The 14,639-nt window shown below is 45.3% G+C and overlaps 1 protein-coding gene across 1 annotated transcript; it reads right to left on the bottom strand.

Moving 5' to 3' along the window:
- Positions 1-740: 740 nt before the first annotated feature.
- On the bottom strand, positions 741-6,560 carry LOC141605350 (uncharacterized). Its single transcript, XM_074424070.1, has 9 exons — positions 6,329-6,560; positions 5,334-5,445; positions 4,333-4,523; positions 3,997-4,091; positions 3,512-3,913; positions 3,112-3,220; positions 2,347-2,992; positions 1,759-1,885; positions 741-1,180 (listed from the first exon to the last, which is right to left on the bottom strand). Exons 1-8 carry the CDS (start codon positions 6,461-6,463, stop codon positions 1,764-1,766), a joined length of 1,812 nt encoding a protein of 603 aa, XP_074280171.1. The 5' UTR covers positions 6,464-6,560; the 3' UTR covers positions 741-1,180; positions 1,759-1,763.
- Positions 6,561-14,639: the final 8,079 nt, after the last annotated feature.

The raw sequence follows: 14,639 nt of genomic DNA, 5'->3' as shown, positions 1-14,639 counted from the left end.
TGGTATCATTCAAGCTTTTGTTATTGAAATTCAGCGGCCTCGAAGAACTCCATCTATGGTGGCTCAAACTCTTGATTCGGGATTGGGTTTCGCGCTGAGATGAAGTAGTTTGCACATAGTGTCAAACGTATGGGACTTATTTGCCACTTCCTTAATGGTGTTGGTATGGTTTTTGGAGGTTGGGGGTGATGAGTTCGAAGGGGGTAAAGTTTGCGTAGGGAAGACGCTAGTCGGAGCAAGACAGAGTTAGCGAGGAATTGGCGAAACACAGACAAGCTAGTTGACGGTGGTGGTGGTGGTGGTTGACTTTTGGGGGTTATATTTTCCTTGTGTGTGCATATCTAACCAAACTAACTAAATCAAAGAGTTTCCCCTCCCGATTCCCTTTTCTTTTCCCTGGTGAAGTATGTGAACCAAACGCCCCGTAAGTACTTTATAATAGTTCGAGGGTTCGTGTGAAGGAGAAAGGTGGAGCAAAAAGGTACTCCCTTCGTCCCGATCAATTGTTGCCCTTTAGTTTTTACACAAAGACCAAGGAAAGAGGAAATGGCCAATTACTAAGTGACAAGTGGAATAAATTGAGTGTGAATGATCAAATTGTTCATCAAGTTCATTCTTAAAATAGAAATGACAACAATTCACTGAGACACCCCAATATGAAAAATGACGACAATATATAGCATGCCTCCGTACAGAAATCAAGAGCTGCCAACGCTTGTCGTATAAGTAACTGAGTTTAATGGTCAAATTCAGCAAAGATACTTTCCTACTAAGCTGCTTTTACGCACAATCCATGCCCTCACAGGCTCACAGTCAGGCTAACCATGAGAAAATCACCACTTATGGGCTGCATGAAGTTCATTTCTCGTGATCTGGTTTCAAAGCTAACAATCACGACATAGACAGACTCACATTCAGTTTTATTTTTAGCAAGTTACGTCATAAGAGTTTTTCCGAAGGTACTAGGACAAAAGATACTCGTACATAATCAACAAGAATCCTAATATTTCCAGACGTCTAACCAAAGCAAAACTGTTGTATAATTGGAGGATAGTGAGGCAGAAGTGGTGATGCGCCTGATGCATATCATTCTCCGGTGCAATAGATGACATGACTCCTGACAATATACGGCCTTCCTGCTTCATATTATTGAAAATGGTCTTTTCTCGAAGTCCATGACCTAACACGGCCAGAAACGGAAAGAAATATTGTAAGACTCCTTGTACATTTTAGGTTGGAAACTCAAGTGAAAATATCACTGAATCTCGTACAACACAGATTAACCTTGAAAATAATTTGGGGGATCAAGAGTCTTACAAGCGCAACCGACGGAATTTGAACCCCAGTTCACTAATATAACTCTTCATAAACATTACTAGCTAAGCTCGCTGACATCTACATATGTGATATATTTATAGATGCAAAAGTTAAACAAGGACATGACTGCTCTTCAACTGACGGAGGATTTTGATTATTAAAGGGAAGCTCATGGTCCAAGTAATAATCAGGAGCCAAAGATTCTCGGAAAAAACAGAAATTCTCTATCTTGAAGAAATTTTCAGCACAAGTTGGGGAATTCATTTGTTTGGCTTGCTGATTTACAGAAAACATGGCGTGGTTTTAGATTCCAAATTCCTAATCACATGATCACATTTACGACTCTACTAGCAGGATCTACTCACATATAATACACAACCACGACAATCAAGCATGAGAAACTGAAAACATACAAAATAATGGTTGCGTAAATCAACTGACCTTAATCATTTCCTGGTTTTATCGAGTACTTCAATGTATCTCTTTGGGACTCCATATTGATCAATTAGATGTTTTGCAAGATGATCAATAACACCACCCTGCACCAGAACTTCATGTCCTTTTTTGCCTGGAACAACATACATGTACCAAGTTTTAAGGTAAGGAAAAGCTAACTGTAATTAGCTAGGAATGTAAAGAGGAAAACAAGCAATCACGAGTTCTGGACCATACAAAGCTATCAGCAGAAGTCAGGAAGAAGTTCATTTATAGGAGGGGGAGGGCAAGAAATAGAAGCCCCTCTTTTTGACCACATATAAGATGCATCTTTCACAAATTCTTAAATGGTACGGACAAATATATAATATTACTCCATAAATATAACCTAAACAGTGGAGAGAGGAATAAAATGACAGCACAGGCTACAAATCATGTTGAAATGCGGAGGCACGAGCAACACATTATTAGCATAACTTGAGCTCACACAAAATACTTGGATAACCAACAACTGTTTAGGACTTCTAAGTAAATCAATGATGATAAGAGCTATTCTGTTTGTCTACCTACTAGGATCAAGGGAAGATAAATTACCTGGTAATTCGGCCACTGTGGTACTGCATGCAAACTTTTTCTGTAGCTCAGATGCCAAAGAATCCGCATCCAAAAGAAAAGTTTCAAAACCAGAGAGCTTTGTCATTTTCTTGTTCCCTTGTCGGCGCTCCGTCATTATTTGGATTGATCTAACAGCACCTTTCCTAATTACTGATTCGCCTCCTCTGGTAACCTTGTGATGGGCTTGCATCCGACTTATAAATTGTGGTCCCAACTCCTTCTTGTGAATTTCAGTTGGATAAGACGATCCTTTTTTTATGGCTCCCTTGAACAAAGCATCACACAGAATTGCATCTAATATCACCTTTGCTTTGTCGTTAGGTTTTACAAGGTTTTCCTTTTCAACGTAAGCAAAGACAACATTATTGGCTTCTATTGCACTGAAATATCCTCCGGTATCAGCTCCAACAGCAGCAAAAATGGAGATGACATGAGTGTTTGGTTTATATATCTCTTCGATTTCCAATGCTGTCTGTGAACTACCTTCCCCAGCAGTCTGGTCATTGCTTTGCTCAATCTTAGCAGGTTGGCTTTTATCAGGCTTGAAGGATGTATAATCTATATGGGTCCTATTAACAGAAAACAGTACCACTTCCTTTTTATGTTTATCCTCCTTCACTGATATCTGTTCCTCACATGAAATGAACAAGCAGATAGTCAAGATTATGGACTAAATCACTAGTACATAGCTACAAAATGGAAGAGAGAGAGGGGATGCGGTTAGAGAACAGCAAAAGGAAATACCAATCCAACAGATGCTTTTGATTGCAACCACTTTGACAATTTCTTGAAAGATGATTTTTTGATATCAAGGGTAACACCAGATGGTCTACACGGTAAAACATGGTTTGACCTATACCATAAACAAACTGTATCTGTCAGAAAGTGCGTGATGTACTTTCTTCAATTATGAGAGGAAAACGTCCTAGAGATAAATATTGCAAGTGTAAGAAATGTGCTCAAACAAGTCTAAAATCTGGAAGTAGCAATAAGCCTAACTTACGGCAAAATTGTTGAGGAGTACAAACACAAACATTAGAAGAGACAGAAAATATAGAAAGTAGAACTGTTCAACAATAACTCCATATTTCCGCGTATAGTTGCAAATAAATAGAAACAACTGTCATGATTTGCACTATCTCACCATAAAGTGCTTCCAGGCATTGGAAGATCCTTATCCTTCACTGTTGTATGCAAAGCTTGCAGAAGGCACCTGTCCAGCAGCGCATCCACATCTTCTATCGACATGGATTGAGGTTCCTCAACACGTGACTCATTAGAGGAAGCATTCTCTGTTATTCTCAAACCATCCAACTCCGTGGCCACTTGTTCAATGTTGCTTTTATCATCCAAGTTAACAGCAGAGATTGGACCATGTTCTGAAGAAGTCACTGGCTCAACTTCCCCTTCATTGTCACTTGTTTGATCATTAGAAGCATCAGTTTCACCAGAGTGAGAAACCAAGGAATCTAAAAGAGAAGGATCTGGCATAACAACATCTTCAAAGAAACCAGCATTTGGCACAATACGACCTTCAACCGATTCCCTGGAATTTAACACTTGCATAAAATTAGACAACAGCTAACTAAAAGGAGGTGCTTCACAGAATACAGAATCCTCTATACTTACCAGAGTGAATCGTGGTAATAGTGAGTTATTCTCAGCGCCTTTCCACGCAGGCCAGCTTTCAGTGCCTCCGAACTACTCATAGCGGTTGCTCCAACCTAAGAGAATTAGCAATGTATGAAAACCAAAAGCTTGTGGAAATCTACAAAAATTTAAGAGGTCAACAAAAAAAATATTATTGCCCCACCGCCTCTCAAAGCCTCCTTCCTAGGCATCGTGCAGGAAGAAGATGTATTTAGCCTTGCCCCTCTGATCAAATCACAATCACGGGGGCTGGTTGTGGGTTATGTTTCAAGAAAGAGCTCAAAATGCAATAGTTCATGTAAAAAAAACACTTACTGCAATGGGAGCTGGATTTCCTGGAACCTTTACTGCCCATGGTTCCCCAGCTGCAAATGATGGAAGACCATCTAGAGGTATACTAATACCAGGGAACATTAAGTCTGCCCCGTTAATTACAAAGCGAGAGACTTCTCCTCCCTTCAGTGTGAAAGCAGGCAGAAGATCAGGGGCACTCCAGAGAGCATAGACTGTCACAGGAATACACATTACAGATAAATAGATACACTTTTAAACATACAAGAACAGAAATTCATAAGTATGACACAATGTACACAACTGGGCCAAAAAAGTAAAGTTTATCCCAAGTACATGCAGCCAGCTCAGCTCGAAATAACTATGAACTTAAAACTTATAACACAGTCCAGTTCACTATGTCATATAAGCCTACAATACTACTCCATTTCTTTGATTTCTTCCACTTCCAAAACAGCAGAATAATTAAGGGAAATAATGAACAATTAACAATACATAAAAGTAGGTGGCTCACTTGCATGGGAGGGAAGTGAAAGGCTACAAAGAGAAGTGGACGAAATCAAGGAAATTGGCCAAAAGGGAAAGGTGAAAGGAATCAATGGAAAAAAAAAAGTACAAAACAGCAAGGTTGTTCAAATTGAATATCAACTTCAATGTAGTCCCATTACATATTTGGATGGTACAAGCGTATGGAGCACCAAGTGCAGAACGATCCAACATCGTTACTGCCCTTACTTGCCTCGAGCATGCAAAAGCCAAGAAGCTGAAGAATACAAGTGCCTGCAGCTTCGGTGCAGCCTTTCTAATTTAACTAACATTTAATATTCGGAGTGTGCAATACAAACAGTATTTTTTTTTGTCATATTGTACAAGTCAATAAATCTTAATCTTTATATCTACGTAAGATACCTTATGGTAAAAAGACTATGGGTTAGCAGAATGAAGAAGGAAGTCAAGACAACAAACGATAAATGAAAAACTTGGTTTTCCAGAAAACAACTATACAGGACACAAATTTACTATACCTGTAGGGTATATCTCTGAACCACGTCCATCAGTGTCAAAGAAAACAGGGAAGCCACCTTCTACACCATACACAAGGATTCGATTTGGAAACTTTGCAACTGTTATTTCTGCCTACGCATAGCAGAATAAAATTCTTTAGTGTAACAAGAGATGGAGGCGCAATTACAAAAGGGAGAAGCATAGTTTAAATCAAATTTCCAACACCAAAATTCCAAAACAAACATTTCTGTAAAGGTTTGATCAACGCGGTCATTTTTTCACACATTTTGAGGCAATATCAGTCATCAACATTTAAGTGTGGTATCTGTCAGATGAATGAGCAGTCCTACCCTATACTCATAGTCTAATAGTATGGCATAGGATGAGTAACTCTACATTTATAAGCCAAACGTCATCAACTTGAATTTCCGCAGTTGAACAAGGTACTCAGACAGTCAGACCTCAGCTTTGCCAATAACCTAAACCTCCTTCCTACGCTAATCAATCACTAAACGTGGTACAAATATAATGAACAAGCCGGAAATCGATAACCTCGACTCTTGAACATTCCAGTAAGTTGAACAAGGTCCTCAGATCTCACCTTTGCCTATAACCTAAACCTCCTACGCTAATCAATCACCAAACGTACCGGAAATGGATAACCTCGACTCTTGAAAATTTCAGTAAGTTGAACAAGGTCCTCAGGTCTCAGCTTTGCCTATAAACTAAACCTCCTACGCTAATCAATCACTAAACGTACCGGAAATCGATAACCTCGACTATTGAACGTTTCAATCATTACAAAGCCGTCCATAACTTTCAGCATAATCTTGCAACATACACGCTAATTAATTAATTAATCAATCAATTGACGCGATACACACCGAGTCACAAATACACAAAATTAACCTAATTATTACAAAAACTGGATTAATAAGCAATGAATTAGCAGTAAAATAAAGATTAAAAATGAAAAAAAAAATGAAAAAAAAAAAAAAAAAAAAAAAAATTGAACCTTGGGAGGGAGAAGAGTATCGATATCGGCATCGGAAGCAAGAGGAAACTTGTCCTTGACGTTTCTACGCAATTTCTTTTTATCAGCTCCTGATAATCTCTGCAACGCCTTCGCTTCTACTGCTTTCTTGAACATTTTTTGCAGACGGAGGCGAGATTCAAGGTGATGACTCTTTTGGTTTCTAGAGCCTCGTGAGCTTCAGGTTTTTACTTTACTGTTTTAGTATTGCACTAGTTTTTTTCCTAACGATTGGACGTCACGTCATTATTTTTTCTTTTTTTGTGCGAATGAGGGGCCAAGCCCGAAAATTATCTATTAGCTGTTACACGGGAATATCAACCTCAAAAATGTTCTCCTGAAGAATTGGACGAATATGGTTAAACATACATCAATGTATTATGTATAGGAAGAGTACTATAAGTAATTCCTTACGAAATGCTCTTTCATATGAGTATACATACCATATTATTTATGTTCCGGGTATGAATTCCGAAGCAGGTTTGTTTACCACGCTAGCTTTGTCGAATAATGCCTCTTCTAGCCTTGACTGCTCTCCTCGGCCTCTCCTGCAATAATGAGCAAACTGAGGGCTTGGCTTTGTGCCAAGCGTACTCACTCCGACGCTCAAGTCAGTGAACTTATTGTGATTAAGTAGTATGTTGCTTGAGGACGTGTATTGTAGAGAGATGAGAGAGATAATACCAATTTAAGGGGTTCTTAGGTTAGATTCTGGATCCCCTCCTCAATGAGGATTGAGGAGTATTTATAGACTTTCACCTTTTGTCACGTAGTGGCCTAGTGGGCCAAGTGGCGTAGCAGGTGGAAAGACTGATCTACCCTCGGCCGAGGGACCCATGGCAGGCCGGCGAGCCTGGTTGACTCCATGCCGAGGGTTCTTGGATATGAGTACGCGGGTATGTGCCCATTTGGTAGGTTGCCATGCCGAGACCAGTGGCGGTAGAAAAAGGCCGCACCTGCCATTTGGTATGTCTAAGTCGTTGACTTCTTTGTGGATATCTTTGACCTTGCTCAATCATGTTGACTTGGTCGGGCGCGAGAATATGCCCCATCAATTTGCCCCAGCGTAGTCTATGCCGTGGTATGGGCTCCGATGTATGCCGAGCGTATATTCTGCGCAAGTGAAAATTTTTCGCCCCGCTTCTTCTCCCTCGGCTTTTACGTGCGGGCCGTACCATATCCCCCTCCACATGGATGGGTAATGGACATCAAATGTGGAAGAAAAGATGTTCTTGGCGGCGGACTCAAGGTTGAGAGTGGTGTACTTTTGATTGCCCCTACGGTGCTACTTAGCTTGGTTAGTCATACTGGCGGCGGAGAACGGATACTTTAGGATTTTCTTTGAGGAAGATGAATAGTCAAAGGGATATAAAGGGGCGTGTTGAAGACGCTTGGTTATTGTTGCATTGATTGACATTCAACTGTTGCGTCGATTGACATTCCGTGTACGCATGCACGACATGTGTCTCTTCGTTGATTGGCCGACGCTTTATGGGTGCGTTTTGATTGGTCCTCCTTTATGGGCTTTTGCCTATAAATACCAGACTTTTGAAGTGAAATTGGTTAGCAATTTCATTCATTCTAAAAATTTTCTTCTTTCCAAAATTCCAAGTCTTTCCCTCTCTTCCGATCTTCAGAATTTTTACGTCGGCGTAGCACTTTTCTTCAAGGTAAACCGAAAAACCTTTTCAACTTTTTGTTTTGTTTAAGTAATTGTTGTGAACCATGTCTTCTCGATCGATGCCGGTCCCAAGTCGTGCGCGGGGGGTTCCCCGTCGCGTTTTGATGAGGAGGAGGTGGTAGCCGCAATTCCGTTAAGGTCGAGGGGCCCTAGGTCTCCTTCCCCGGAAGTTGACCGCGAGTTCGGAGGAGTGGGAGGATGATGACGATGTGGATGACGGTGATGATGATGAGGAAAGGAATCCTTCCGGGGCGGAGAGGGCGACAGTCTTGCATCATTACGATGCTGTACTACGGCGCCGATCGCGGTTTTATCGATAAGTTGGTCCGCCGCTCTCGCTCGAATTTTTCGAAGAGCACTTCTTCTTTGGCAAGGGGTACAACATTGTCATCCCCCGGGGAGGGTCAGCCGTCTGTTGCCCTCCCCGGGTCACATCGGCGTATATATGAGGCACCGGAGTATGGTCTCGGGTTTCTCTCAATATGTACGTCTCTTCCATAATTCGGGCGATGAACGTTGCGGCGGCGCAGCTTCACCCTTTGGCCGTTAGGACTATAGTCGGCTTCGTGTGGTCGTGTCGTAAAGCCCGGGGGGTGATCCCAACGGTAAACTTATTCCGCCGAATTCATTTTCTTCGAATGAACGTTCAAGGTGGCCGGGGGTGGTATAGCGTCCGGATCGAGCCGGGCTATCTCACCGTGCCTAAGCTCACCTCTTGCAAGGGATGGAAGGAACGGTGGGTGTATGTCGAGGTCCCGGATGATTATCCGTTGCCTCGGTCTTTTGAGCACCATGTTAACTTGCGGTGCGAGAGCAAAGGGGAGCGTGAGAAGATGATCCCCAAGGGCAAGAATAAGATGGACGCCGGGAATGTCTATCTTAATGAGGGACGAAGCGCAATTGAAGCTTTTTGAGGTCGATGATGATGGGGCGCCGAAGGTTTGGTTGCCCCCGACGCAAGTCATCCAGATGGATGAGCCGCTTTGCCACGTCGGCCTCATACCGGCCCTAGCACGGGGTGAGTGGGGTCGGTGTGAGGCCCATTTTCGCTTTAATGTTTTTCGTTGTTTGTTTCTTGACATGTCCCTTTGTCTAAGTTTTGCTTTGTTTCTTTTACAGAGCACTTTGGTCCCGACGCCCGAGCAACTCCTCGAGAAGATGGGGGTGGACAAAGACGGAAACGTTAAGGAGAAGAATCAGAAGGTCGATGTGCATGACCGCCGTCCGTCGCCTCTCGACCTCTGAAGGGCTTGGACGATACGGCGGCCCAGGCCAAGGTAGTCTTGCCGCCATTCCTCGCCGGGTCCGAAAAGCCAAGTCTACGGCGGCGACGGTGTCAACCTCTGTTCGCCTCCACCGAGGTGGAGGTCGTTGACATTGTCGATGGAGAGGATTCCGATCTTTGAGGATCTCCGCTTAGGCGTAAGAGGAAAAGATCTACTCATGACACCGATGCTTCGCCGTCGCTCATGTTAATGCGGTAGCCGAGGAAACGGATCAAGCGGCCAAGAAGAGCAAGCCCTCCGTGCAGGTCTAACTTGCGGCTCGATTTAGCCGGCTCATTAGATATACCGATGACCGGCTCTCTCGGTATGTCCATGAACGTTGACGTGGACTCTTTGGTTGAATTTTTGTAGATCAACCGGCGCGATCTGTCCCGATTCTCGAGCGGCGAGTTGAGAAGAGGCCTATGCAGACGGCGGGAAAAAATGTCGACTCCGTACTCGCGTCGATATCCAACGACCGGCTCATAGCGGAGGGTACAAAGCTGAGCAAGAAGGTTGGGATTTGGTCCGATCTGGTCGGCTCTCGTATTAGGGAGCAAGAAAAGGCCTTGGCCGATACGGGACCGTTGGGATAGAGCAAATTTGAGGCTCGATGTTGTTGCCGCAAAGGGGTGGCCGGAAAGGCTAAGCATGACCTCCTTGCCGCACAAGCGCGAGTCGAGGAAATTGAGAAGTCTTTGTCGCCGAGAAGGCCAAGGTAGAGGCCGGTCGCCGCCGCCGTCAAGGAAGGAGGAACGGGACAGTACAAGGGCGGCTACGACGTTGTTGTCGCCCAAAGGGAGGAGTCGAAAAGGGCGTATCGGCTCCAAGCGGAGTCGCATAGGGAGACTAGTGCTATCCTTGCCCAAAGGGAGAAGGATATTGAGACACTTCAAAACAAGCTTCTCCCACGCATGTGTGCTCGGTATAGGGACTGACCGAAGAAGCCTTCGGGGAGGTGGTAGATGAGGTCTATCCAGGATGGCTCCTTTCGGTGGACAAAATTTGACGAGTGTTCGATGATAGGCTCGAAGCTAAGGAGAAGGTGCGGCGGATAAGGCTGCCGAGGATGCGAGGGGGCCAAGAAGGAGGAGGAGGCGATCACGCAAAGGCGGCCCTTGCGAGAGAAGACGAGGGCGGCCGAGGAGGAGTCTCGCTAGATCAAGGCGGTGAGGATGCTAAGGCCGCTAAGAAAGCCGAGGATGCTAAGGCGCCCGCAGCGCATCTAAGTCGCTCACCGAGGGTAACGCTGGCGATGGCGGTAAGGGCAAGCGAAGAAACGAGGCATAGGGAGAGGGGCGGTCGTCACCGGGCTCACCGGCGTCTCGGATAGCTTCACTATTCGGGGCCAACTATTAAGCCTTTTCTCCCCGCCATCCTTTTGGCGCTTCAAAGAACCAGTCCGTAACCTTTTGCTTTACTTTTCCTTGTATTTTGTAAAACCTTGGTAGGTAGAGTCTTGGCTTATCCCAAAGGGGACGGCCGTCGTCGTCGTGTTTCTCCTTCTTGTAACTCGTTACCTTTTCCTTAATGAGATTTTGCTTGCTTTGCCTCTGGCTTGGCCGAGGCCTTTTGATTTGTTCCTTCACTTGTCTTCTTGCGTTAATTAATTGAGCGCTTTTCGTTGTTACCTTTGGCCGGTAGAGCGATTTAGAATGCGTGTCTCAACCGTGTTTAACGTTTTTAAACTCGGTCTTAATTTGCCGAGGCGATTGCGTTAATTAATTGAGCGCTTTTCGTTTTACCTTCGGCTTGGCGAGCGGTTAGAATGCGTATCTCAATTGTGTTTAACGTCTTTAAACTCGGTCTTAATTTGCCGAGGCGATTCGTTAATTAATTGAGCGCTTTTCGTTTTTACCTTCGGCTTGGCCGAGGCAGTTAGAATGCGTATCTCAATTTGTGTTTAACGTCTTTAAACTCGGTCTTAATTTGCCGAGGCGATTGCGTTAATTAATTGAGCGCTTTTCGTTTTACCTTCGGCTTGGCCGAGGCGATCGAATGCGTATCTCAACCGTGTTTAACGTCTTTAAGCTCGGTCTTAATTTGCCGAGGGCGATCGCGTTTCACTCGTCTCTTCCCGGCCGATTCACGGGGCAACGGAGTTTACGTTTTGACCGCCGTTGAACATATGTTAGCATATCGGCTCGTCCCCCCGTCACTCCCGTTAAAGGTAGGGATGAGACGAGGTTTTCTCTGTCTGCTTTGTGTACATATGTTAGTATGCCTTCGATTGGGATGGATTAACACTTTGATGAAAAACTTGGATGACTCCTCATTAGATATGAATATGCATTGGGGTGCCAACAATTGTTTTGGGCAACTCCTTTGTTATACAAAGTATTTTACGAGATTGTCGGTGTTCCAATGGCTCATCAAAGGTACATCTCCCATGTCCGTCACCCGGTATGTACCGGCCTCATTTCATTTCTTCAACTACCTTGTAGGGACCCTCCCGATTGGCCGTCAACTTGCCATGGATGTTTCCTTTGTTGGTGGCGGCTGACTTCCTTAGGACCAGATCTCCTACTTTTAAGTCCCTTTTGTGGACCCTTCGGTTGTAGGCCCTTTTCATTCGGCTCGATATCTTTGCTAAGTTGAGCGCGTGCCGTATCTCGGCTTTCTTCGACCAAGTCCGGGGAGGTTCTTAGGCCTTCCTCGTTTTCATCCAGGTTAAAAGTGGCCGTTCGAATGTTGGCACCGTTGCTTCAATCGGCGGGGATCGCCGGACCGTAGACTAGGTGAAAAGGACTGTACCCGTTGCTTCTTTCTCCGTGGTCCGGAGGGACCATAGAACGCCGGGTAGCTCATCGGCCCATCTTCCCGTGAGGTCTTCAACTGTCTTCTTCAAGCCGTTGAGGATCGTTTTATTGGTTTGCCTCCTTTGTCCGTTGTTCCTCAGGGGGTGGCAGACGGAGGAGTATGCAAATTTGATGCCGAGTTCTTCCAACCAGCTCATTATTGTGTCACTCCAAAATTCTCGGCCATGGTCGAACACCATGACTTGGGGTAACCCAAAACGAGTTATGACATTTTCCCAGATCACCTTTCTTACGGCCGCCAGCGATTTTCGCAGCATCGCCACGGCCTCGACCCATTTTGTGAAGTAGTCGACGGCGACGATTAGGAACTTTCTTCCTCAGGATGCCGTTGAAATGGCCCTAGTAGATCCATTCCCCATTGTGCAAAGGGAAGGGGATTAAGCACTGGTTGCAGGTCTCGGGAAGGTGCGTGTATCACCGGAGCGTGCATCCGATTGTTGCATTTTCTCGGTTTTGTTTCGGAATCTTCAAGCATGGTGGGCGAAGTAGCCGGCTCGGAGAGCTTTGTGGGCTAGTGTTCTTGCCCCCATGTGATGACCACAGATGCCTTCGTGTATTTACAAGATTAGCTCGCATCGGCAGACCGACACACTTCGGGAGTGGCCTCGTCACGGACCTCCGTATAACTCTCCTTCAAATACCAAGTACCTTCTTTGCGATCCTCTTTATCTTTTGTGAGAGATTGCGGTCCTCCCAGTAACTCATTTGTCGTTTAAACCTCTTTATCGGACTCATCCATGTCGTCTCGGCTTCCACGTCGCACACCATGCCGATGGTTTTGTCAATGCTTTTAGCGTTCTCGATGTCCACTAGCACGGACGGTGATATTCTTTATGGTTGAACGCGACTTTGAGAGAGCGTCGGCCCGGTTGTTCTCGGACACTGGGATGTGTCGCATTTTGAATGACTTCAATTTTGAGGTCTCGGCTTTTACCTTTTCCAGGTATCTCACCATCCCATCGTCCCGAGCCAGTACTCTCCTTCGTATTGGTTAGTCACCAAGAGAGAGTCCGTTTTCAAAATGATGTGTTACGCCCGCGGCTCGGCTAACTCAACTCCGGTTATCACCGCCTCATATTCGGATTCGTTGTTTGAGGTCGAGAAGGTAAACTTCAAAGCGTACTCGAATTCGTCCCCGTTTGGCCGATGATAAGGATGCGGCTCCCGAGCCGTTCGTTGTGGAGGATCCATCGGTATATACCTCCCACATGCCGGGACACGATTCTTCCTGATACGTGCATTCGGCCAAGAAGTCTGCGGCCTTTGCCCCTTTATCGAAGGCCTCGGTTTGTATTGAATGCCGAAGCCGGATAGCTCTCTCGCCCATTTGATAAGTCCGCTTTGATTGTTCGAATTTTTCAATGCTTTTTCCAAACGGTCGGTTAAGACCGTCATGGGATGTGCGTCGAAGTAGGGTTTCAACTTCCTTGCGGCAACAACCACGGCAAAGGCCGCTTTTTCAATCAGCGGGTAGTTTCTCTCGGCAAAGAGTGTATGGTGATAAAGTAGATTGGGTCTTTTTGCTTGTTTTCTTCTCGACGATTACGACCGACCGTGGCCGAGGTTCTTGCTAGATATAGATATAGCGTTTCCCCGGCGTCGGTGCGGACGGGGTCGGGAGAGTTTGCGGATGGGCCTTGATTGTTTGAAAGCCGTGCTCTGTTCCTCCCCCCAGAAGTCCTTATTCCCCTTTAGCACTTTGAAGAATGGGGTGCTCTTGTCGGCTGACCGAGAGATAAATCGGGCAAGGGCCGCCATCCTCCCGGTCAGTATCATGACCTCTTTGCGATTCCTCGGCTCCGGCAGGTCTAGAATTGCTCGCACTTTCTCTGGATTGGCATCAATTCCCCTGGCGCTGACAAGCACGCCGAGGAATTTCCGGCCCGGGACACCGAAGTTGCACTTTGTAGGGTTAAGCTTCATCTTGTATTTCCTTAGTGAACAAAATGTCTCGTGTAAATCGGCTAGGTGCTCGCCGTCAGACTTGCTCTTGACAATAGCATCGTCGACGTAGGCCTCAATGTTTCGCCCTTTTTGATTTTGGAATATTTTGTCCACCAGTCTTGTGTAAGTTCTTGCCGGCATTTTTCAAACCAAACGGCATCATTTTGTACATGTAGGTGCCGTGTATGGTGATGAATGCGCATTTAGGCATGTCTTCCTCGCCATGAATACCGATGGTATCCCGAAAAGGCGTCGAGCAGTGCTCAAGATTGTGTAGCCTGCCGTTGCGTCTATTAAGCTATCTATCCGAGGCAAGGGGTAGCAATCTTTCGGGCAGGCTTTATTAAGTTGCGTAAAATCAACACACATCCTCCACCCCCCTGATGACTTTTTAACCATTACAACATTAGCTAGCCATTCAGGGTACGTACAAGGGATGATAAAGCCTGCATCTAACAACTTATCAACCTCGGCCTTGATGGCATCTTCCTTTTCGGCCGAGGAGTTTCTCACCCCGCTTCACAGGGCGAGGCTGGGAGTACGTTCGGCTTGTGAACGATGACTTCTCGGCTTACACTGGCATC

Source organism: Silene latifolia, chromosome 10 (genome assembly GCF_048544455.1).
Source record: "Silene latifolia isolate original U9 population chromosome 10, ASM4854445v1, whole genome shotgun sequence".
Lineage (NCBI taxonomy): Eukaryota > Viridiplantae > Streptophyta > Magnoliopsida > Caryophyllales > Caryophyllaceae > Silene > Silene latifolia.
This window is presented reverse-complemented; position numbering and strand designations above follow the sequence as displayed.

Bases quoted from the DNA above. Each gene is read 5' to 3' on its own strand.
- LOC141605350 (XM_074424070.1), bottom strand. From the start codon at position 6,463: ATGTTCAAGAAAGCAGTAGAAGCGAAGGCGTTGCAGAGATTATCAGGA. The intron at 3,221-3,511 runs GTGAGATAGTGC...TTTATGGTATAG, and splicing joins ATGCCTGGAAGCACTTTATG to GTCAAACCATGTTTTACCGT. The intron at 1,886-2,346 runs GTAATTTATCTT...ATGTTGTTCCAG, and splicing joins CACAGTGGCCGAATTACCAG to GCAAAAAAGGACATGAAGTT.